At 43.7% G+C, this 22788-nt stretch overlaps 1 protein-coding gene across 12 annotated transcripts in view; it reads left to right on the top strand.

Annotated features, from left to right (window-relative positions):
- The window catches only part of LOC112237713 (R3H domain-containing protein 1-like), a 67369-nt gene that overhangs the window by 26932 nt on the left and 17649 nt on the right, over positions 1–22788 (top strand). For 4 of the 12 annotated variants that reach the window (XM_024406375.2, XM_024406357.2, XM_024406317.2 and 1 more), the window contains exons 2-13: positions 13583–13838; positions 14700–14979; positions 16550–16585; positions 17038–17133; positions 19093–19225; positions 19601–19679; positions 19917–19976; positions 20474–20614; positions 20924–21032; positions 21455–21550; positions 21634–21716; positions 21869–22086. In XM_024406375.2, the coding sequence (XP_024262143.1) occupies positions 14743–14979; positions 16550–16585; positions 17038–17133; positions 19093–19225; positions 19601–19679; positions 19917–19976; positions 20474–20614; positions 20924–21032; positions 21455–21550; positions 21634–21716; positions 21869–22086 (1288 nt within the window). In that variant the 5' untranslated portion in view covers positions 13583–13838; positions 14700–14742. Of the gene's footprint in view, positions 1–7365; positions 7589–9426; positions 9503–13582; positions 13839–14207; positions 14306–14699; positions 14980–16549; positions 16586–17037; positions 17134–19092; positions 19226–19600; positions 19680–19916; positions 19977–20473; positions 20615–20923; positions 21033–21454; positions 21551–21633; positions 21717–21868; positions 22087–22788 lie in introns of those variants that run through there. The other 8 variants (XM_024406330.2, XM_024406335.2, XM_024406322.2 and 5 more) reach the window with 8 other exon arrangements.

Below are 22788 nucleotides of genomic sequence, written 5' to 3'. Positions count from 1 at the left end.
GAACGGGTGGGCCAGTCCATAGCATCAATGCCTTCCTCTTGCAAGAACTGCTGACACACTCCAGCCACATTGTCTTGCATTAGGAGGAACCCAGGGCCAACCGCACCAGCATATGGTCTCACAAGGGGTCTGAGGATCATCTCATCTCGGTACCTAATGGCAGTCAGGCTACCTCTGGCGAGCACATGGAGGGCTGTGCACAAAGGCAGAGGTAGCGGTGCTGCTGCTGGGTTGTTGCCCTCCTACGGCCTCCTCCACGTCTCCTGATGTACTGGCCTGTCTCCTGGTAGCGCCTCCATGCCCTGGACACTATGCTGACAGACACAGCAAACCTTCTTGCCACAGCTCGCATTGATGTGCCATCCTGGATGAGCTGCACTACCTGAGCCACTTGTGTGGGTTGTATACTCCGTTTCTCACTGGTGCCATTTCACAGTATACACAGCGATATATATATATAATTGCTTCGTCATCTCACCAAACATTTGTTTTGGTTAAGTTACATGTTTCATGTGTTTTGATATAGTCCAAATAATTTCAAATCTTTAAATTAGATAACTAATAAACTTTGTTGCTAGTCTGAAGCATTACTTACACATTTTTTTGTGTGAGATTTGTCTCCACAAATGTTTGGCGTGGCCATGGTCTGCTCATTAAGAAGGAACACTCCATTACTAATTGGGGGGGAGAGTTTCTGCTCTAGTCCAGCTCTTTAAAAGTATTCTATATATATTTCTGTATCGTACAGGTTATAGTATCTCAACTGTTACTGTAGAGTTGTTTGATCTTCCATCTTTATATTAATTTGGCTAGTTTCAGTTTATTATTTACTTTGAGCCTGGTCCACCATCTTGTTGGATGATTTATAGATTTTTGTAAATACCTGCACCTGCTCCAAGAGCCTTAAATAAATACCGTGTACGGGATCTTCTGCTTCCTGCCTCTCCTTGCTCACCAGATTAAGTAAGGGGCCTACCATCCACCCTTACAGCAGGCCATTTTGGCTATTGATTTGGCTCCCATGGCTATCCCTGCATAGGATGACAATACCCCCATCCACCACCATCAACAAAACATAACATTAGGGAATTTCTTGTTTGAAAAAATGGTGTCCCATCCCTCCAATAGAGTTGCAGACACTTGTAGAATGTATGCCAAAGTGCATTGATGCTGTTCTGGCTCATGAAGGCCCAGTGCCCTATTAAGACACTTATGTTGGTGTTTCCTTAAATTTTACAGTTACCTGTATGTTCCTCATGTTAAATTGACTGCAGGATGTATTGCACTACTATAATTAGTCACTCATGGGTTGGTTGCTCTTTGTAAATACATTGTCTCCACTACCACTACCACACTTGTCAGTTTGAACTAAATCAGTGCTAATCTGAATTAGGGCTGGGAAGTATACAATTTGACTATATACCGGTATTGATGCAAGGACCGGTTTAGGTTTTTACTTTACCTTCTATAACCTTATTTCTATGTTTTGGTTTGTTTAAATGTGATGCCTTACTCAGCCACGTGTAATGTCCATTTTTATAGTTTACTTTGTCGTCTCTCTCCTCTCCCTGCCGCTTTCCACACAGACCTAGCCCGTCCCCTGTCACTCAAACTCAAGGATCGCAGATGTTACTTGACCACGAGAACACTTGCGTTCAGTCTGCATGGTCAATGGGGCACATGCAACAAAATGATGACGACGATGCTGTTTCCACTTTGCTCCTTAATTTAAATCCACAAGCATTCTATAATTGCACTGTTTGTTTGTTACTGTCTATAAACAGCTAGTTTGTGGCCAAATTATGTAAGCCGCTAATGCTAATCTCACATTAGGTGGTGCCCACTTATGAGAATAATCGTTATATTTCCATGATTCCAACAGTTTCCAACAGCTTAAGTGTTTTGATCTAAATCACAAGTCAAATTGCAATATTTAGTTAAAATAAGGTCTAGATGTTTTGCCCATCCGTACTGCCCTAAGTGGCAGTGTGGTCTGAAATGAGTGCATGAAATTGATAATGCTGAAAAACATTTTTGGTTGAAGTTTAATGAACAGTATAAAACTATCAGAATAGAAAGCCCCATTTTGAAATCACTTAGAATGTATGTGTTGCCACCCTAGGGACAAGCGCTACTCATAAAGCAAATGTCCAACTTTTATTATTCAAAAACATAAAATACTGTAAAAAATGTGAGAAATATTGTAATATGATATTTTGGTCATATCGCCAGCCCTAATCTGAATCCATTTCGAACCCCAGCTTGCTTTGCAATGCATTCAGTTAATTAGTATGAGTGAATATTCTCCAATTACAGCGGTGAAAGGAACTACCTTATTTGCCAGGGGTGTGTTGTGTAGTGCACCGGGTGGATTTTATCTTCCAGAGGTATTTTGTTAACCAATCTATTCAGCTGAAGGGCTGGGAATTGCCAGATACTCACAATACGATATCACAATTCTTAGGTGCCAAAACAATGTGTTGAGATTCTATATATATTAAGATTTGATATTACAAACATATTGCTCACTATATGTCGGCTACAGAAAGACACGAGAGCATGAGGAAATAGTATCAAAAATATCAATATAATATTGCCAAAAATAATATTGCGGTATGTAACTCAATTTCTTCCAATCACTGGTGAAGTATGAAATGCTGAGGGCACCAGCACCTGTGTGCCTAGATTTTTCCATCACCACCGCACCATGCTGTGAGCGTGTGTGTCTGTTTGTGCGTAAGTATAGCTTGTGTGTGTACTTGTGTAGCCTGTTTGTGTGTATGCAAATAGCCCTGTGAGCTTGTCACAGTTCGTCATACCAGACCTGCTCTAGCACTCAAGAGCGATGACAACTATATCCCTCCACCTCCACTTATAGTCGTCCACCCAGAGGTGACAGTGAAACTTTGCAGCTCAATGGTGTGATGCTTAAAAAAACAGGCTATTTGACCAATTTAGTTAATTATACCTTATGTCATTATTTCTCTGAAATAATTGTTTGTCCGCACAGGTTTCAGGGGTGCAGTTTTCTTCCAACTACAGAGTAAAGTCTAATGGGTTGGATATACAGGAGTAGCCTCTTCTCTCTTTCAGCATAATTTATCTTTCAAGATAATTTAAGCCATAGCCAAATTATATTTTTCCTACAGTTTAGGGAAGGTGTGTGCACTTGCAGTTTCAATCATATCAGGAGCTATCATCAAATATGAATATGGTCAGCGACACCCAGGGACATGTTTTAATCTAGGACTCGAGCCTGCCAGGGATAATGCAACAAGGTTTCAGGGAAATGGTTGCAAAAACAAATACTTACATTTTTTTTATACTAACTTTCCCTCTCCCTCCAATTGTCTCAAACTTTCTCATCTGCTTCTTACTGAGGCATTCAAAGCGTCTGTTATTGCCAAACACCATCACTTTGGGCTCAACTCCCCACATCGTTGCAGTATAATGTCAACACATTTAATGAACACAGACTCCTGATGGTTGCTTGACAGGGATCTGTAGTATATTATTGGGGGAGGATGGAGGAAGTAAGCATTCATTCCCTGCTAGAACTGTATAATTCTGAAGGTGTGAGAATCACATTTGTTTACAGTAGAAGCAGGGTGCCGCACTCATGTGCAGTAATTGTTTATTGGATGTTTTTTTTAGGTGTTGGTGTGTTTGCCCGGGGGGGTTGTGAGGACCCCACGTAGATCAATGGCAGAGGGCTAAGAAAGGATTTCGCTGCCTGTGCCCTATCCTTGAGAGAAATGCTATTGTTTATTTTAATACCATCTAGATTTTAATTACTTGTTTAGTAGGTATGTAAAGGTTCACCAAACCCACGGTTCAGTAGTATTGTTGTTTTGGGGTAACTGTTCGGTTTTGGTACTGTAGTTAATTTTTGTTTATTTCAGAAAATACAAGGTGTTGGTATTCCTGATTCCATATATGATCATGAGTCATATAATGCCTGATGAGAGCACAATCAGGAATACCAACACTTTGTATTTTCTGAAATGAATACACGATTACTCTGTAACATTAAAACACAGTACATTGTGTATGAAATCAATATGTAAAAATGGCTCAGACATTATATAGGCCTATGCCATGTTTTCTTACAAAGAGAAAAACATGCGCACCAATGTCTGTAGCAGGTTACTTCTAATTTCCCACTCCGAGGTAATGTGATGGGCTATCTCTGTAGCCCTTGAGCTCCTTCCATCTGTTGTCATTGCAACACAGGGTGCATTGGCCAGTTCATTGACAACTTTGGCTTTAGCTTGCTTATATAGAGCTGGTACTAACCGTTTTCTCAAATGGGTTGGAGAGGGCAAAGTTAATAATGTAGCTATAGCACTTTTACGAGGTGCTGAAATCCGGTACCCTTCTCAACCACTGAGAATGGGCGCATATCCCCAGCTATTAACATAACTATCGCTCTTGTTATTTCTGAATGCAGAGGTGTAGGAGAGTTTTTTTTTCTTCGCCTTACCGTCTTGCTTGACTGATAGGTATACTCAAATCGAATTTTATTTGTCAATTTTTTTGGTCTTTTAATTTTTAAAAACCTTTTATTTAACTAGGCAAGTCAGTTAAGAACACATTCTTATTTTCAATGATGGCCTAGGAATAGTGGGTTAACTGCCTTGTTCATGGGCAGAACAACAGATTTTTTTTACCTTGTCAGATTAAGTCTTGCAACCTTTCGGTTACTAGTCCAACGCTCTAACCACTAGGCTATCTGCCGCCACATGCGCCAAATACAACAGAAATGCTTACTTACAAGCCCTTAACTTCTTAGGGCTGCAATCCCGTTAACGGAATGATATGACAACAGCCAGTGAAAGTGCAGGGCGCCAAATTCAAAACAACAGAAATCTCATAATTAAAATTCCTCAAACATACATGTATCTTATACCGTTTTAAAGGTAATCTTGTTGTTAATCCCACCACAATGTCCGATTTCAAATAGGCTTTACAGCGAAAGCACCACAAACGATTATGTTAGGTCACCACCAAGCCACAAAAAAAACACAGCCATTTTTCCAGCCAAAGAGAGGAGTCACAAAAAGCAGAAACAGAGATAAAATGAATCACTAACCTTTGATGATCTTCATCAGATGACACTCATAGGACTTCATGTTTCACAATACATGTATGTTTTGTTTGATAAAGTTCATATTTATATAAAACAATCTGAGTTTACATTGGCGCGTTACGTTCACTAGTTCCAAAAACATCCAGTGATTTTGCATAGCCACATCGATTCAACAGAAATACTCATCATAAATGTAGATGATAATACAAGTTATACACATGGAATTATCGATATACCTCTCCTTAATGCAACCGCTGTGTCAGATTTAAAAAAAAAACTTGACGGAAAAAGTAAACCATGCAATAATCTGAGACGGCGCTCAGAAAATAAATAACATTTTCTGCCATGTCGGGGTCAACAGAAACCAGAAATCACATTTGAAATATTCCCTTTGATGATCTTCATCAGTATGCACTCCCAGGAATCCTAGTTCCACAGTAAATGCTTGATATGTTCAATAATGTCCATTATTTATGTCCAAGTCGCTACGTTTGTTAGCGCGTTAGGTACACATATCCAAACGCTCATGCAGGTCCAGCCGAACGTCAGTCAAAAAACTTCAAAAAGTTATATTACAGGTCGAAGAAATATTTCAAACTAAGTATAGAATCCATCTTTAGGGTGTTGTTATCATAAATCTTCAATAAAGTTCCAACCGGAGAATTCCTTTGTGTCTAGAGAAGCAATGAAACGCAGGTCGATATCATGTAGAATGCGCCTGACCAGGAAATGGCTCTCTGGCAGTAACCTGACTCATTCAGCTCTTATTCAGGCCCACAACACAGTAGATGGCTCATTCAAGTTTCTAAAGACGGTTGACATCTAGTGGAAGCCCTAGAAAGTGCAACTTCATCCATATCCCAATTTGAATTCAATAGGGCCTGGATTGAAAATCGACCAACCTCAGATTTCTCACTTCCTGTCTGGATTTCTTCTCAGGTTTTTGCCTGCCATATGAGTTATGTTATACTCACATACATCATTCAAACAGTTTTAGAAACTTCAGAGTGTTTTCTATCCAATACTAATAATAAAATGCATATATCAGCAACTGAGACTGAGGAGCAGGCCGTTTACTCTGGGCACCTTTCATCCAAGCTACTCAATACTGCCCCTGCAGCCATAAGAAGTTTTAACCAACAATGCAGTTTTAAGAAAATATCCCCCCAAAAAAAAAAAAATGTAAGTAAGAGATAAGAATAAGAAATAGTTAAAGAACAGCAGTAAATATCAATAGCGGGGCTATATACAGGGCGTACCGGTACAGAGTCAATGTGCGGGGGCACCGATGTTGAGGTAATTGCGGTACAATGTACATGTGGGTGATGTTGGTGTAAATGTGTCAACATGTTTGAGGTGTTGGCAGCTGCGTAGGCTATTCTCATTGAGAAGTGGCAACATACCCACTCTTTCCATTGCCGTTGCGGTCTACTGTGAAGCCAAAATGTTCTCTAACTGGAGATTTAAACGTTGGAGAATCGTCCTGGTTTATCGACCCCACCCCTCGCCATCGTACAGAACTATACTGAACAGGAATATAACCGCAATAGCCAACAATTTCAATGATTTTAATGCGTTACAGTTCATATAAGGAAATCATATAAGTCCATTTAAATTAATTAATTAGGCCCTAGTCTTTGGATTTCACATGACTGGGCAAGGGCGCAGCCATGGGTTAGCCTGAGCATCTGTATGTTGTCCTATTTGGTTGATTAGGCCAAGCATTCCTTGATAAACAATTCTTCATCACTAATGCATAATGCATCAAATATTTTTTCTTGTCGTAACTATCTCTTTAGAAACATGTTTTGTTCACTAAAAGACTTGCAGAAGAGACGGGTCAACCTTTTATTCAAATGAGATGTTTCTCCCCCTTAATTGACTGCTACGGTCAATCAATCAAATACACCTAGACAGTAGAATTCTCTCAAGCTTTCTTTACATCGCACTACCTCTTTACACTATTCCTCTGTAAGGCATATACTGTGGTCCAACATACCCCCACCTTTCCCACACACTCACTCCTACACAAACACCTACACACACACTCTGGTTGGGTTGTGATTTTATTGCAGGGGGTTGGTTATGAAGTGGGAGGGATGGGTGGGGTAGGTAAACATCCCATGGCTCCTCTCAACGCCGTGGGCTCGGGCTGTATCGCTAATAAAGAGCTCAATTTAGCCAGTGACGTGCAGCGAGCTCAGCCGAGCCACCTGAGTGGCTGAGCCCGGCTCTGACATCATACAGCCCAGTCGTTGATTTGGCTCCGTCTCCGAGGCTTCGGAGTGAGAGTCTCAACCCAACCATGGGCTCTGGCACTTAGGCAGCCCGGCACAGACAGAGCGAGATAGCGCTGCAAAGAGAGGAAGAAAGGAAGAAAGAAGGGGGCTGTCTCGGGGACAATTCTCTGAGCAGCAACTTTCACAGCCAATGCAGCCTCTGGTACTATGGAAACTAAACCCCTGACCAATGGAAATAATGGTGGCTACAATGTGGCAGGTGAGTGATATGTGCTGTGCATGCTCCGCTCGAGAGGTACAAGTACCTACCAGAACAATGTCCAATATATGAGCACCCTGTGTAAGTGGGTCTTGTCTTCGTACATAGAGAAATAAACCTGAGACTGTTTGAGCGGGGCTGTAGTATTCAGCAATTTGCAGTGAGAGAGCAGAGTTTGCCGGGGAAATGCTGCGGCTTTTCTAGAAGTTCACAAGCTTTGCGTTCGAAAAAGGAGGAATATGATTAGCTGTCTGGAGCTTTGTGAGGTTTTTGCACCACGGTTGTATTTGGCCATAGTCCCATTAACTTCCACTTTGAAAATATTGTTATTTGTGCTGCTGCGACGTTGTTTCTTTCCCAAAGGGCTTTTTCCCTTAGGATGGTGAGGGGGAAGGAAGCGGTGTGCTTGAACCCCTGCTGAGATCTTTTGATGTGTGCTGAATAGCACCACGACACTCGGACCGAAGCTGCTCAGTCCCTCTCTAAAACCTTACTCGCTGTGCCATGCTTGGACCAGGAGGGAAATGCATGCAACAGTAAGACAGTCTCCCTCTCTCTCCTTCAATGGCGTTGTCAATTTGTGACACGGTGGCTTTTTTCACACCGGAAAAGTTGTTGAGTCTAATGGGGCGCGGAATATGCAGATCTTTTGCAACTCTGAATATTATTACATTGTCTGGTAGGAGTGCGCTTACTATTTTTCTTCTGTAATTTTTGCAATTCTACTAGTAAGTGCTCAATCAGCTCATAAGCCATTTAGAAGTGTAGAGGTTTGCTGTTTTTGTCTTGTGCCTCTGTCAGCATTTTTATGCTCATGTCTGTGTCTCCAGGTGTGTTTGTTTCCTCAATCGTCCTCTGGCTGGCTGATGAATTGGTTATTATCCCTGTCATAGATTATTCTATAGCGTTACGAGCTTGGCTTTATTTGCTAATAGTTCACTGGTAATTGCGCCTATTCCATTTTCCCATATGATACCTTAGGGGACTGTTAGCAAATTATTTTTATGCTAAGTGTGTGCGAACTGTGTCGTAATTGGTAGAGTGGGGCCACTTGTATTTAGTTTCCCCTGAATACTATGCATCTAATTTCTGTGAAATGGGGCAATCAGAGTTCTGGTAAAGTGGGACAAGGTTACGATGGGAATGGAGTCCGTCAGACCACCACTGGCAACGCATACCTAACGGCTACTCTGAATCAGCCATTCTCATCAATTCCCCTCCAGTCTTCAACTCATATCCTTTTATCTCTACTAATCGGACATCTAATGAAGGGGACAAGTGAAGGATTCTAATTTGAAGCCTAGCCCAAATGTCACTTGCCATCAGTGAGCTTTGGCTCCCATCACAGTCCCAGACGGCCGGAGCGAGGCAACAAGGGTCGTTTTCAGAGTCTGGCTAATGATTCAGTTCGGTCTCCTCCAGCCTCACTCTAAGAGGGGGTTGAAATTAATAACATAACGGGACCCAATGCTACTGCAAGCCACAATGCCCCAGAGATGCACTCCAGAGATGGCGTTTAACATTGCCCAGAAACCTGGCGTAATTGCATTATGATTGGGGCAAAAGGCAGGGGAATATCTGGCTCATGAAGGCAATTAAGTGGTGTAATTGCTATATGGATGTAGCCGGGGAGGGAGCGTAGCCCGGCGCACTGCGTTCTAACCTCCGCAGGAAGTCCTCATTAGTGAAAAGTAGCGCTCCTTTGTGTGCTGAGTGTCGGCTGCTGCCGTCCAGCAAAGGAAAGAACTGCACCAAGATTTTGATCCTTATCCATCCTTCTTTCCCTTATATGTTTCATTCATTCTTTCTCCTCTTTCTCCCCCGTTGGTAATTGAAAGGAAGCTAGAGGTAGCCTCACCTCTGACGGCAACCCTGAAGTCACCTGGCCCATCTATTAGGAAACTCACACAGCAGGTGAGAGATTCACCATGTCTCCTCTCTCTGCTGGATGAGATGATGGATAGTGGATATTGTGATTTGCTATTGAAGTCATTAGTGTAGCTCGATGTACTGTGAATTAGAGCTGGGACGATCAATCAAAATGTATCAATACCGACCATTTATTGAGGACATTTTTACTGATATTAATAAGAACGATAAGTAGCCTTTACTAGAGGAATGTGAAGTTTGAAATAAAATAAGTCTGCTAAAATGATCTATTGCTAACGGGACAATGATAGACACATTTAAAGTAGTAGTAGTAGTTTTAAGGGTAATATAATAAAAAGTAATTGGTGCACATTAATGTTAAACGTATCGTTCAATGTATTGTTATCGTGGTAATTTCATTGCATTTATGGTGATATGGATTTTTGTCCATATTACCCCGCACTACTGGGAATTCTCCCATCTCATTTTTGATAGCCCTGGCTCGGATATAGACTTCTTTATTCCTGCATTCAATAAAAAAAACGTTTGGCCGGCAAGACTCTGCTTTTGATCGCGGCTTTGTGTTTAAGCAGATGGAAATGAACAGCACCACTGGGGTCTGAGAGTTGAACCGCCCACCTCGGGGGCATTTAAAAAAAATCTCCCCTTAAAGAAAGCACCCTGGGGCTAGAGGTGGACTGTCTTTTGAGCCTTCTGAGTGTTGAATGCACCGGAATCTTAGAGTCTATCAATGGAACGGTGTACAGTTCCAAACTGAAGCCAGGGAATTACATATTTCAGATGGTGCTGTATGTAAGGGAAGGGCATGGTGGGAGTAAAAAGGGGCAGTTACGGAGTTGGCATCACTGTGGTATTTTCCTTTTAATTTTGTGTTTTAAATGTGTGTGTGTGTAGTTAAGGCACAGTTGTGTCAGGCTTCAGAGCACCCCCCTTCTTGCAATTTATATTCCGTTGTGACGTCAGCCAACTGTCAATCATCCGTAAATATAATTGGCTATGAAAAAATAGTTCACCCAGTGCTGATGGGGATTATTAATAAGGACGCCATCCCCCTGTGTGTGGGTGGTAAAAAAAAAAGAGAAACTCTCTCCAGGTCTATGTGCTTAAAAGATAACAAAGGTTGAAAGGAAGGAATTTAATTAAAGTTTTCATCTCCCTCAGTTCTTATTTCAATATCACAAAGTATTCTAATCTTGCAGAATTATATAAATTTACTATTTTATTCTTGACCCCAAAAAATGTTCCTTGTTGCATTGTCATAAATGCTTTCTCCACAGATAAAGGGTAAAATTATTTTTGGTGAGTCACATGCTTTCATAAGAAGGAAATATTTACCTAGTTTATATTCTGGAAAATAAAATGGTATGTTCATGGTTAGTTAACACATGATTGGACTGTCACAGACAGATCAGTCCATTTGTCTCTGTGGTTTATTACGGTGTCAACTTGCAGATCGACCGTAGCGGACTACTCCCGCTTTCCTCTCCTCCTGCCCATGTTCGTGCCATGCTTCCTCACTATTTAAGTCTATAGGACACCTCCCTGCATGGGTCCCAAATGGCACCCTATTCCCTATATTAGTGCACTACTTTGGACAGGCCCTGGTCAGAAGTAGTGCACTATACAGGAGTAAGGTGCCATTTGGGATGCTACCCTGCCTCTTGTTTTGTAGACAGCAGGGATGAGGAAGCAGAAAACAGCTTATTTATCCAGCCTGACAAAATCAATACCTTTTCCACTCTTAGCTGTCACTCGTTGACACCAACATAGATCTCATTTGTATCTCCAACATCCATTCGCCGACTGGATGACCGATCGGAAAGAGAGCGGCACGCACACACACAAACACACATTACAATCACTCACAAACTCGCCACTTCCAACCTTATTTGTACTCTTAGTTTTCCCTCTGCTCACTGGTCAGCCACAGTTGGTTGAGCAGCTCGATGTAAATCCTTAACCACCTAAGCATTCCTCGAGTCAACTGTGAGGAGAAGAGATGGCCGGTGCTGTCTCCGTCTGGCTCCAGCTAGCCTCTCGGATAGAACACCCTGGCCAATTAGTGTGAAATGTGGACTCAGGCCCCCCCATTGAAGAGGAAAGAAGGAAAAGTAACAAAATACAAGCCCCTGGAGGAAGATCCATGAAGCTCCGTGAATTGGACCTTTTGCGTCTCCAAGGGGGGGGGAAAGAATGCCCTTTGCCTCTTTAATATTGTCCATCTGTCATCCACAAAAGCATTTTTGTGAACCAAGTCACCTTGTGAGGTGAATGAGCATCTGCTGTAGAAATGATGCACTCATAAATTCATAAGAAAACACAAACCACAAGCATATGGACAGACACCGAAAATACTACGGAACGTCCAGTCAGTGCTCCGGCTGAGACCAGAAGTCCCAGAAGAGTCATGTGACTACAAGGCTCAACATCCAGGGTCAAGAAAGACCTGCTTCTTAGATGTTCCACTGCACGCACCACAAACTTGTTTAAAGGAGGTTGATCCTCATGGGGCCTCAGTCAGGCATCACTGGTCCTCCCACTAGAAGAGACGGTACTGTACTCTCCTCTCTACCACCAGCCCTCCACCACCAGCCAACCCCTTCTCTCAGCCCGGGGGAGCCTCCATCTGTGGCCACTCCAGAGCGGGGGCGTGGGAGGGAAAAGGTTGGCCAGGCATGGGCGTCCTTGCTCTCCTGACGCTGGATGTGCTGCGAAAAAAATGGGAGGGGGTGGGGTGGTGAACTACTGAGCTCTCATGAATTCCAGAACTGCTCTTGTCTGGTCGCATTAAAAGCATAATTGTCCTTGAGTGTGAGTCCGCCTAGAGAAGAGGTGGGAAAATATGCAGAGTGTCTCGTTCAGCCCCTCGCCGACGTCTGGTCCTTGTGACCCCCCACAGCGCAGCTTGCGTAGTTGAGATGTGGAGGGCTTATGGCAGGCTGTCACTCCCAAAAAGCACAGGGCAGGCAGCCCAGACAGCAGGAGGCCTGGGGAAAGAGACTGAGCAGAGGGACTTGTGACAGACACCACACGCCCTGTTGACAGACAGGAGGCTGCCGCACACCGGCAGACGGGGGTGTGTGTGTGTTGACAAGCATTTGTGTGACCGTAAGTGTGTGTGTGAGACACTAAAAGCCAACCAGACACGCGCACACACCTGTCCTCTCTACTGACAGCCCCCCACCAACCCTGGGCTACAGATCTCATGAATCCCAATCAGGCGAGGCCATCGGAGGATTAAATAATGCAGCAGCCTCTGCTTCAGCTCTGCGCCACCTCCATTAGCCTGATAAATGTACTACGTTGTCAGTCAGGTACACAGCAAGTGTTTGCTTAGCTGTACCCTGCCATTCTCAAGTCAACACGTCCCAATGATCTCAGGCCTCTATTTGGACTGGTATTTCCACTGCTGAATTCTGCTAAAAATGTGAATTGAGAAGCACCAACAGTCATCCTGGCCAGTGTAGAGCAGATCAGATAACTGTTCAGTAAACTGGACTGAAGAGAGAGACTAGATTTAGGATGAACTAGCTACCATGACGCCATGCTTCTTGGTGCCCATGGCAACCTCTACGAGGTGACACAGTGCCCGGTTACCTGGGGCTCCGTAGGGCTAAGAGGTGAGTTGGAGCCATTGTTAACTGGATTATGGAGCGAGCTGGAAATCCACTTGACCTCCTGGCCAACCCCTCTGACTGGGACTTCTCCACACAGCTTCTTAACCCAGAAGAGAGCAGAGTTTAGCAGGGTTAGAGCGTGGCGGAGCTCTGAGGGAGCTGAGAGATGGAAACGTTAGCTCTCTGTGACAGCCTCTTGCACTGCAGTTTGGCCTCCAACCACAGGAGAGTAAAGAATCAGAGAAGCAACAAATCCACGTCTTCTCAGCTAGACAGTGGCCGTTCGGTCAGCCAAATAGAGTTGATTCAAAATGATTGTTTTAGTATCACTCCTACTCTGTGAGTGTGTATGCAACTGATAACTTCAACACCCTGTTCTACAAATATGTTAAAGATGAGTTTACATTTAAATACATAAATCACCAGTGAACACACATACTAACAAACCATTCTCTCTCTTCCTCCCTCTACCTGTCTCTCTCCCCAGGTCACTGAGGGGCATGAGAGCCTTGTTGGAGGCCAGCGCTTTTGCTTGCCGGACCCAGTGCTGGTGACGGGGACATGGGCCTCTTCCTCAGGGCTTCCAGCACGACCCAGCTCCACACAAGCCAGAGCCTCAGCCACCAACTGGTCCAGCACCACCCAGACACCAACGGCAGCAGCACGCAGAGGGACCCCGCCTCAGTGGGTCTCGCCCTTCTCTTCGGCGCTACCACTGACCTGCAGGCCAAGCACCGCAGCCGGTAAATACACACACACACACACAATCAGACATCACTCACATCACAGACATTACAGCCTCTGCAGTAATAGTCACAGCCCATGTCTCAGGACAAAGCATTAAAAAGGCAGTCTATTTCAGACTAGAGATGGCAGACTGGATAGGCAGGGTAGAGTGGGCAGTGACAGCCAGAGAGACTGGGTGGGAGAGAATAGGATGCCAGTGTGGTGACAGGTTGCCAGATAGGAGATAACGCAGGGAGATTGCTTCTCCCGTTTTCACGATAAGGAAGATCGGGATCCCTGGAGGCCTCAGTGCTGCTTGCTACAGCGTCTACAGGCCCGCATATGGGAGTGTCACCACCACCGTGTCTTTTCTCCCTGCGAGGCAGGCAGCCTGGCAGGCAGAGCAGTCACGGCTCGCTGCACCATCTGGCCATGCTGACGTCCGCCCTGGCACCAGACACGCACTGTCAGGCAGGACCACGGTGTGAGTAGAGGAGCGTCACACACACAGGAGTAGAGCACATCTCACCCTCTAAAGTGTTAATGGAAGCGCTTCAGAAGCCACTGATTCTCATTAGCACCTTTGAGCTGGCTGGGCTCTCCTGAGGGCCAGGTGCTGCTCACACTCTCAGGGACACGGTTTTCATCAATTTAGATTGAGGGAGGGTTGTAGGGAAAGGGGGAGAGGTTAAGAGTTTAAAATTATGCATTATTACACAGTTGGCTATAATATTGGGTGATTTGTCATTGAGGAAACTTCATTGATCTGTTAGTACAAATAGCTGCTGCTGAAACAGTAGCCTCGGGGAGGACAGGCAGTGGCTGAGGCTGACCGAAGCAACCGTGTCGTGTGTTGTCCATCTCTTTCTGCACTCTAGGTCTCGAGCTCTTGGTAGACGAAGCTCCAAGTAGCCTTCTCTAATGAGGATGTCTGATACTGTCACTGTAAAGGAGACTAGCGCCACTATGAGAGGTGTGGAGACGGAGGAGAGCCACCATGCCAGTGCCACACCGACACCAGCGGGGGGAGAAGAACCAAGCCCGACCAAGACAAACGGCAGGGAGCAGGCAGAGACCCCGCCACAGGCCAAAGCTCAAACCCAGCTCCAACCCGAGATTCAACCAGAGAGCTGCTGCCAAGACAAGAACGAAACTCTGGTAAATCTCATCACAGAGCAGGGTTGTATCTTACCACCTGGGCCCCACACCGTCCCATACCAGTCAGCCTTTTACATTTTTTTTTTTTTTTACCAATGCCTGCAACCCCCCCTCCCCACAAAATCAACCATCCCTACCCACACAATTTCCGTATCAAAGTATGGCATGTCCGTTGACGGGGTTGGGTTATGTACCAGAGGACTACACTAAATGTATATGCAGCGAGAAATGGTAGGGGACTAGTGAGACAGATGTGTGAGGGTTGGGGGTATCGGTGGGCTTTGTAATGGTTAGCAGAGCGGGGAGAAATAATTGCTTTCTGATACAGCACAGGCTCAGGGGCCCTGGGGAGTCCCTGGCAAAGCACAACCAATCAATTGTCAGATAATTGAGTTGTGAGAACCCGCAGAAGCGGTGTACCGCAAAACCACTACTCAGTTATCATACGCTTGAAGGTTAACCTTGTGGAGGTTTTATATGGCAGGCGGCCTATATCGTTTTTTTTCTCTACCATCCTCTGACAGGTAGTGCGTGAAAGATTTGAACAGCTAGGCTAGTCTCCTTTCATGCTGGAACATTTCCCTCATGCTATCCCCCTTTCTGAAAAGCCTTGACCCTTTTCATATCTCAGCACCACCAGTCTTCTCTCAACCTGGCTCCATGTGTATAGGTGGTTATATATGGTATTACAGCAGTCAGAGGAGAGCTGCGTTTGAAATGGCACCCTATTTACTATATAGTGCACTATTTTCGATTAGGGCCTATAGGGCTCTGGTCAAAAGTAGTGCACTTTATATGGAAAATATTGCCACTTCAGTTGTATCTTAGCCTGGCTGCCCCCCTTGTAAAGGTGGTTGTATAGTACTAAAGGCAGTTGAGATAAGGGGGGGGGATATACCTGTAAGGGAATGGAAAGGCCAGGAGCCATGCAGTCAGTCTGCTGAGGAGATCCATGCAAGAGCGGAAAAGCAGATAATCTCGATCTCAAATCCCAGTTTATCCACAAACTTCTCCTGTATCACCCCTAGGGGGATGAGGAGGCGGAACAAATGCCTTTACTGCCATCTGTCTCCTCCACTTTGCAGATCGAGGCGCCTCACTGCACACAAGGTGCTGTTTTAGATGTGTGTGCAGGAGAGAACAGTTATTTTACAATTCCCCGCGGCCGTTCTTCCAAGTCTAGAATTCAGAGTAGCATGGAGGGCAAGGAACACTTTCTTTCCAAATCCTCTACTACAGTGACTTATTTAGACTTGGATATAATTTAGCCTGATGCATTAGGGTAAACAAATTAAAATGTTATTGTGCATCAACCATTAATAAATAAGGGTTAGAATCTGTTGGATATTTACGCAAAAGAAAAGGTTGCATCTTAATATTTCTTCATTACAAAAACATTTAATGGATCGGTTTTTGTAGAGATGGACTAAATGGTTTCAAGAGCAGATTCCCATCTTTACTTTGTAATTGTCCTCAGTCATTTTGTTATTAAGGGGACTCATCCCAGGGCTTACAGACAATGAGACCCTTGTCTCATGTGATCCATTTTGTCTCATTGCCTACCGTACAGCGGCAAACACCGGGACAGATGGGAAAAAGGCCCAAGGTACAGTGGCAAGAGGCATGTCTGTAACAGTGTTTGCTTGATGAACCCCACCATCTAATAGCTGACAATGAGTTGTTTTTCCCTTTTAATTTACACTGCCTGCACCCCCCCCATTTTGTGTAGTATATATTTTTTACCCTTTTTTTAAGCTTGTGATTTTCAGTTATTCAAGTGTAAATTCTAATGCATCAGAATCATGACGAGTGATCTAACCAGTGACCAGTTAATGGTCAATCTAACCTAGGTGACCGTGTGCATGGTGTTGTCTTGAGCTTGGGTTGCCATGCCAGTGTGTGCCGTGCTTGCATGGGAATTCTGGATTCTTTTAAAATTTTCCTTCTGATACCCCTCCCTCCATGCGCTTGGTTTGTGGTGTGTTTTCAAACTCTGCCTGCACTGTATTTGTCCCATCCTGACTCTCTTCTTAACCCTCACCACTCTCCAATCCCCAGTCTAACTCAAAGTTAAAGTTAGTTCGGAGCCTGGCTGTTTGCGAAGAGTCCTCTCCTCCTCCCCCTATTACCACTGATCTGCCTCGAGAACACAAGGTAAACTGCAAATCCCCCACGCCCCTCCTATGACAATTCACTGCCCCTCCCCAAACCATCAGCTGGTGTCAAACCATAATTTCATTGCATATTTATACCCCACAAGTGCATCTCTTTTAATAGTGAAACGTCAAGAAAGAGGTTCACAAGAAATTCCTGTAGTTTCCACACCTCACCAACTGTTCATCTTCAGCTTCCAGAACAACAATTTCCCCGCAACAAAAGCTTCAGAAAGGAATTTGTTTGGATAACACAACGTTTCCAGTTGCTTGAAAGGATTTGTGACTATTGAAGCACCTACCTTGTTTCAGGTCACTCACCACATAATTCATATTTAGCTTTACATGCTGACCAGACCGGACACGTTGCGTGTGCAAGCATCGCAAAATAAATGTAGAAATCAATGTTATTCAATTATTGCACCCACACTGCTCGCGCGCGCCAACGAGCGTCTGCGTAGCCAAGGGCTAAAATAGAACTCCTTTCTATTTCTGACGCAGATCGTGCTGCAAGTCCTGCCTCTCTCATTTCCTCATTGGTTTATAGAAGCAGGTACCCACATGCCATCTCCTCATTGGTTATACCCAAGTGGGTGATTGAAAGACTAAATGTTTTGCCTGTTGTCGTGGTAATACTATGAAAGTGTAGATGCCAATCACCATTTAAGTTCAAAGATGAAAAAGCCTGGAAGGGGGAGAGATGACTAGAAACGATTCGGTTGGCCGTTTTATGTGTGGATTAATTGTCGGAGTAGAGGACCTTGTGCATTTCAGATAAAATAACAACTCAATGGTTATATCCCAGGACAAATTAGCTAGCAACAGCAAGCTAGCTAAATAGGACAAATTAGCTAGCAAGTGCAAGCTAACTAGCTAAATTGCCATACATGTTTAATGCTTTTTGACCTGTCCCCAAATTAATGTCATTGGTTCAGAGTTTGTTTTGATATTTTAACCTGCGTGTCGTGATCGCGTTTGGTGTAGGGGGACAAAATACATTTATGCACGATAGCGCACAAATGTTTTTGTTCAACATGAAATCAGATTTTTTTTTTAAGACCCAAAAGGTCATACTAGAATTAGCCTATTAAAATAATTAGTTTTAATCTGACAGCAGGGGTTCAAATCTGTTGAATTATTTGAATGCAAGCTTCTGTAGAACACGTTTGTTTTATTAGGGGTTAGGCCAACTTTCTTTCATTCCACCCATTCCATAGTAGAAATAGTGTCTCGTTTAACTGGTTTACTGTATAAAAACCCTAAATCAGGAGCAGTATTGGAAACTCCCTGACTGTGTGAGTGAATTAAACAAATGCTTGTCAAATTATCTCCCACCTCATGAAAGAATACGCTTGGCAGGGTGTCACCGAAGACTCATTCAGTCAGATTTATGCCCTTGAACTGGTGTGTGATTGAGATTTCCTTTCCCAGGAGTTTTTCCCCCCACTCTATTCACTATCCTTCGCTCTCTCGCTTTCACTCAGTCTGTGCAGAATCAAAGCGTTGTCAGCAAGCTGTAACTCCCCTAGGCTAGTACTTTTTACAGGGGTGGTGCATTTTATTTTTTTCTTCCAATGTAAACATAGCAGATTTCCCCATTTACAAAAACAAACATTTGCTGTCCCTCGGCCTCGTTGTGTGCTTGTTTTACTTCTACTTTTGTATTGACCTAAAGATTAAATGAAAGCCTTTCTGGGTGCTTCAGATTCTTAATCAGAGAAAGAGTAGGCTGGGCTACTCTGTAGGGTGTGAATGCTCAAGATCATAGCATTAAACTGAAAACCCTTAGTACACATGGGCTTTCCTACCATGCCACCCCACTAGCTACATAATCTGTACATTTGGAAAGTTGGTGGGGTCGTTATCATTATCCTGATGGATAGCTCCTTAAGAAAGAGAAATCACCTTATCCCATTTGTTTCATTATAAAAGGTGACTCCAACAGTCTTTTATTTTGCAGGATGAAGTTGAGATCCAGGTCTCCCAGTCATTTGACAAAGAGGAGGTGCCACCCATCAAGGATGAGGAGGACAAAGGTGTGGAGAAGCTGCTAGAGAAGACTGAGAGGATGCCCAGGAAGATGCTGTCCAGAGGTAGGCATTGTCTGTGTCCCCTATGGGCCCTGGTCCAAAGAAGTGCACTAAATACAAAATAGGTTTCCATTTGGGACACAACCATCCGGTGTGGGTAAGCACCGGCTATTGTCTGGAATCAGAGGTTTCTCAGAGGTTGTAAAGTTGATTTAAAATAAACCACAATAACAGCTTTCTCAGTCAGCACTCATTGAACCTTCAACATTTCTGTAAAATTTAAAAAAGCAATGGATGGTCTTATGTCCTTCAAGTTTAGCTTACTTTAAAAAATATATATCTTTCTTGCTCATTAATGCTCTAACTTTTGCGAAGGTTCTGCGAAATGAGGAGACACAATAGAAAAGTTTTTCTTTAATGCCTATTTTTCCCCTCCAGATTCCAGTCAGGAGTACACAGATTCTACCGGGATCGATATCCATGAATTCTTAGTAAACACATTGAAAAACAACCCCAGGTGTGTACCCATGCCAGTCATTTGAAAATATTTTGTCTGTTCCCACAAGCCCAGCTGTTGTTCTCTTTCACTGGTGAATAAGCAAAGACTCATTCTCTAAAATGTTTGAACACTTGGCATCTTCATCAGTCATCAGTTGCAGTTTTTTTTCATACCCTGAGGTAATGAGATGGATGCTCAAATTACTAAACAGACTCCAAACTAATTCTCTCCATGTTCAATCCATTATATTCACAGGGACAGAATGATGCTGCTGAAGTTGGAACAGGACATTCTCGACTTTATCAGTAATAACGAGTAAGTAGCTCAGCTGAGTCAAGTTTTTTTCTGGGTGCATTTCAACTGAATTTACGAGTCTCTTGTGTCTCGATTTGTTGAGGATTTTTTTTTGGGGGGGGGGTTCATTTAAACAGAATAAGCTGTTTCTGTTCATTTATTAAGCCTCATGCATAATTTCGTGTGATGTCTCTCTCTGCCTGGGGAGAACTAATGAGATTTCACTCCAGGCTATGTTGGACCGTTTTGCACAGAACGACTGTTCCTAATTGTCCTGTAGTCCCTCTTTGAATTATTGATTTGGTCCCCTGTACTCGCCCCCCACCCTCTTCTCTCTGTCCTCTCCTCCATGCTCCTCTCTCCCTGTCCTCTCCTCCATGCTCCTCTCTCCCTGTCCTCTCCTCCATCCTCCTCTCTCCCTGTCCTCTCCTACTCTTTTCCCATCCTCTCCCACCTCCTGTCCTCTCTCCTCCTCTCCTCCCTGTCCTGTCCTCTCCTCTCCTCATCCGCCTCCTCAGAAGCCAGAAGAGAAAGTTCCCTCCAATGACCTCCTACCACAGAATGCTGCTGCACCGCGTCGCCGCCTACTTCGGCCTAGACCACAACGTCGACCAAACCGGGAAATCTGTAATCATCAACAAAACTAGCAATACAAGAATGTGAGTAATCTCTCTCGTCCCTCTCTGCCACAACCAATAATTTAAATGTTCATCCCTACTCTTAATTCAAATGGCTAAGCCTGCAGAAATGTTCTGCCAAGGCAAAAGAGATTTTCCTTTGCAGCCCTCGAAATGAGTTTTTGGGGAAACGTAATTATCTGCGTTTTCAATATTGGGTGATGAAAGTTAGGACGAGAGCAACAGCGTTCGAGGCGGACGGGAGATGGTGTAAACATCTCAGGTTTCTTGGAACGAATTAGCACTACAACTCAAGTTTCCTCTTCCCCCCCCATATCTCTCTCTCTGTAGCCCTGATCAAAAGTTTTCAGAACACATCAAAGACGACAAAACTGACGACTTCCAAAAGCGCTACATTCTCAAAAGGGACAACTCCGGCTCAGACAAAGATGACAACATGGTAAGATAGTCATTTAATGTGAGGCTCCCCAATACTAGACCTCATTATGATCAATTAACTTCCAAGAAAGAAAGTTAAAAATTAAATTAAATTATTCGCTTTTCTCCATGAAAGCCAGTAAAGTTTTAAAAAGACAAAACCCCATTTTGAAAAGTGTATTACCTTGATGCGTCAAGCGTAGTCAATGGCCAAATGGTATTAATGGTGTCTTCACTACTAGCAAAGCTCAGAATGTTTTTCCTCCATGCACAAAGTAAAAGCAGTAGTCAATGGACAAATGGTATTAACGGTGATTTGTTCAGTGTTTCCTAGAGTATATTCCCTTAGCCCTTTGTTACTGTTAACTAACAAACCATTGCTAAAGGAGACAGTGGATGTATGTGTCAGATGTTAGTGCTAAAGCATCGTGTTGACGTGTCTAGATGCGAATGCGGCTGAAGGACGACCGGAGGAGTAAGTCTATAGAGGAACGAGAGGAGGAGTACCAGAGGGCCAGAGACAGGATATTTGCTCAAGATGTAAGAACCATCCCATAGAATTCCCTTAATATATAGTTTGAGTCAGTAAATACAAGTAGCGAACAGAGCTTATTTTATTCCAGGGTCCAGATGGCTTGGCTCTTGAAAAAAGGAAACAGGAGGATGATGCTTGTAACAGTACACAGCAAAGGCGGCAAATGTTTAGGTAATTATCTCTCACCGTAACATAGCCATGACAAATTCACCAATCTCTTACTCTCTGCTTAGGAAATGGTTATGCGATTAATTAGTTTATATCTCTTATAATAGCTAATAAATGTATAATCCCATAATGGTTTAAAATGGCTCCTTCCTCAGGTTAAAAGATGGCCACCCGGCCAACAGTCGCCAGAGCAGCTCTGAGAACGAACCCAAGTACTCTGACCCTCGGCCGTGGAGCAGCACAGACTCTGACAGCTCCAACCGTAACCTGAGGCCAGCCATGACCAAGGCCAGCAGCTTCAGCGGCATCTCTGTCCTCATCAGGGGAGACAGTTCGGGCAGCAGCAAGAGCATGGGTCGCCTCTCTAAGACTGGTAAATAAATAACCACTACTTCCACTATCAACTAGCCTGGTTAAACCAGACTGAATGCCACCCTCCATGGTGAGTGCAGTGTTCAGTCTGGTTTAACCAAACTAAACACCAACCACAGTTCACTTCACTTTAAATCTCCACCTTTATATTGGCCAATCAGCAGTGCAGCACCTGTCAAAACGGCCTGTCCATTAGAAGAGCGTCCAATCAGAGAAGCCATGTGACATGACAAAGGCAGATTCTAGAATAATGCCCATCATTCTATCAAAGGGTTTGAATGCTTTTAGTCTTTAAAGAGACAAATTCCCTATGACGACTCCTGCCAGGTGAAATGGGTGCTTCACTGTGTGTTCTTGTGCTGTAGGTGTATTCTCAAACAGATGTCGGCAGATGAGGAAAACCAAACCATGCACATACCACTCACATATTAACAGTGTGTACATTTTTGACAGTGTGCTTTCTAATGCGTGCCTTTCCAGCATACTTTCTCCTCTTATTACATTTGCCGCTCCTCCTCTCTCATTTTATTACAACCATTTGGTATCTGGAGTGTGAATTCATTGGTTATTACGTTCACAAAAAGAAGAGCCCCATCTCAAACATACAATGGTCAGTTTAATAGGGGAAGTAGCTAGCCAATTCAACAAAGCATTATTTTAGCATTTATGCATTTTCTCTTCCTTTCTTTGAACCATAGTTCTA

This window comes from Oncorhynchus tshawytscha, linkage group LG03 (assembly GCF_018296145.1).
Source record: "Oncorhynchus tshawytscha isolate Ot180627B linkage group LG03, Otsh_v2.0, whole genome shotgun sequence".
Taxonomy (NCBI): Eukaryota; Metazoa; Chordata; class Actinopteri; order Salmoniformes; family Salmonidae; genus Oncorhynchus; species Oncorhynchus tshawytscha.
Note: the sequence above shows the minus strand (reverse complement) of the source record. Positions and strands in the feature narration are given on the sequence as shown.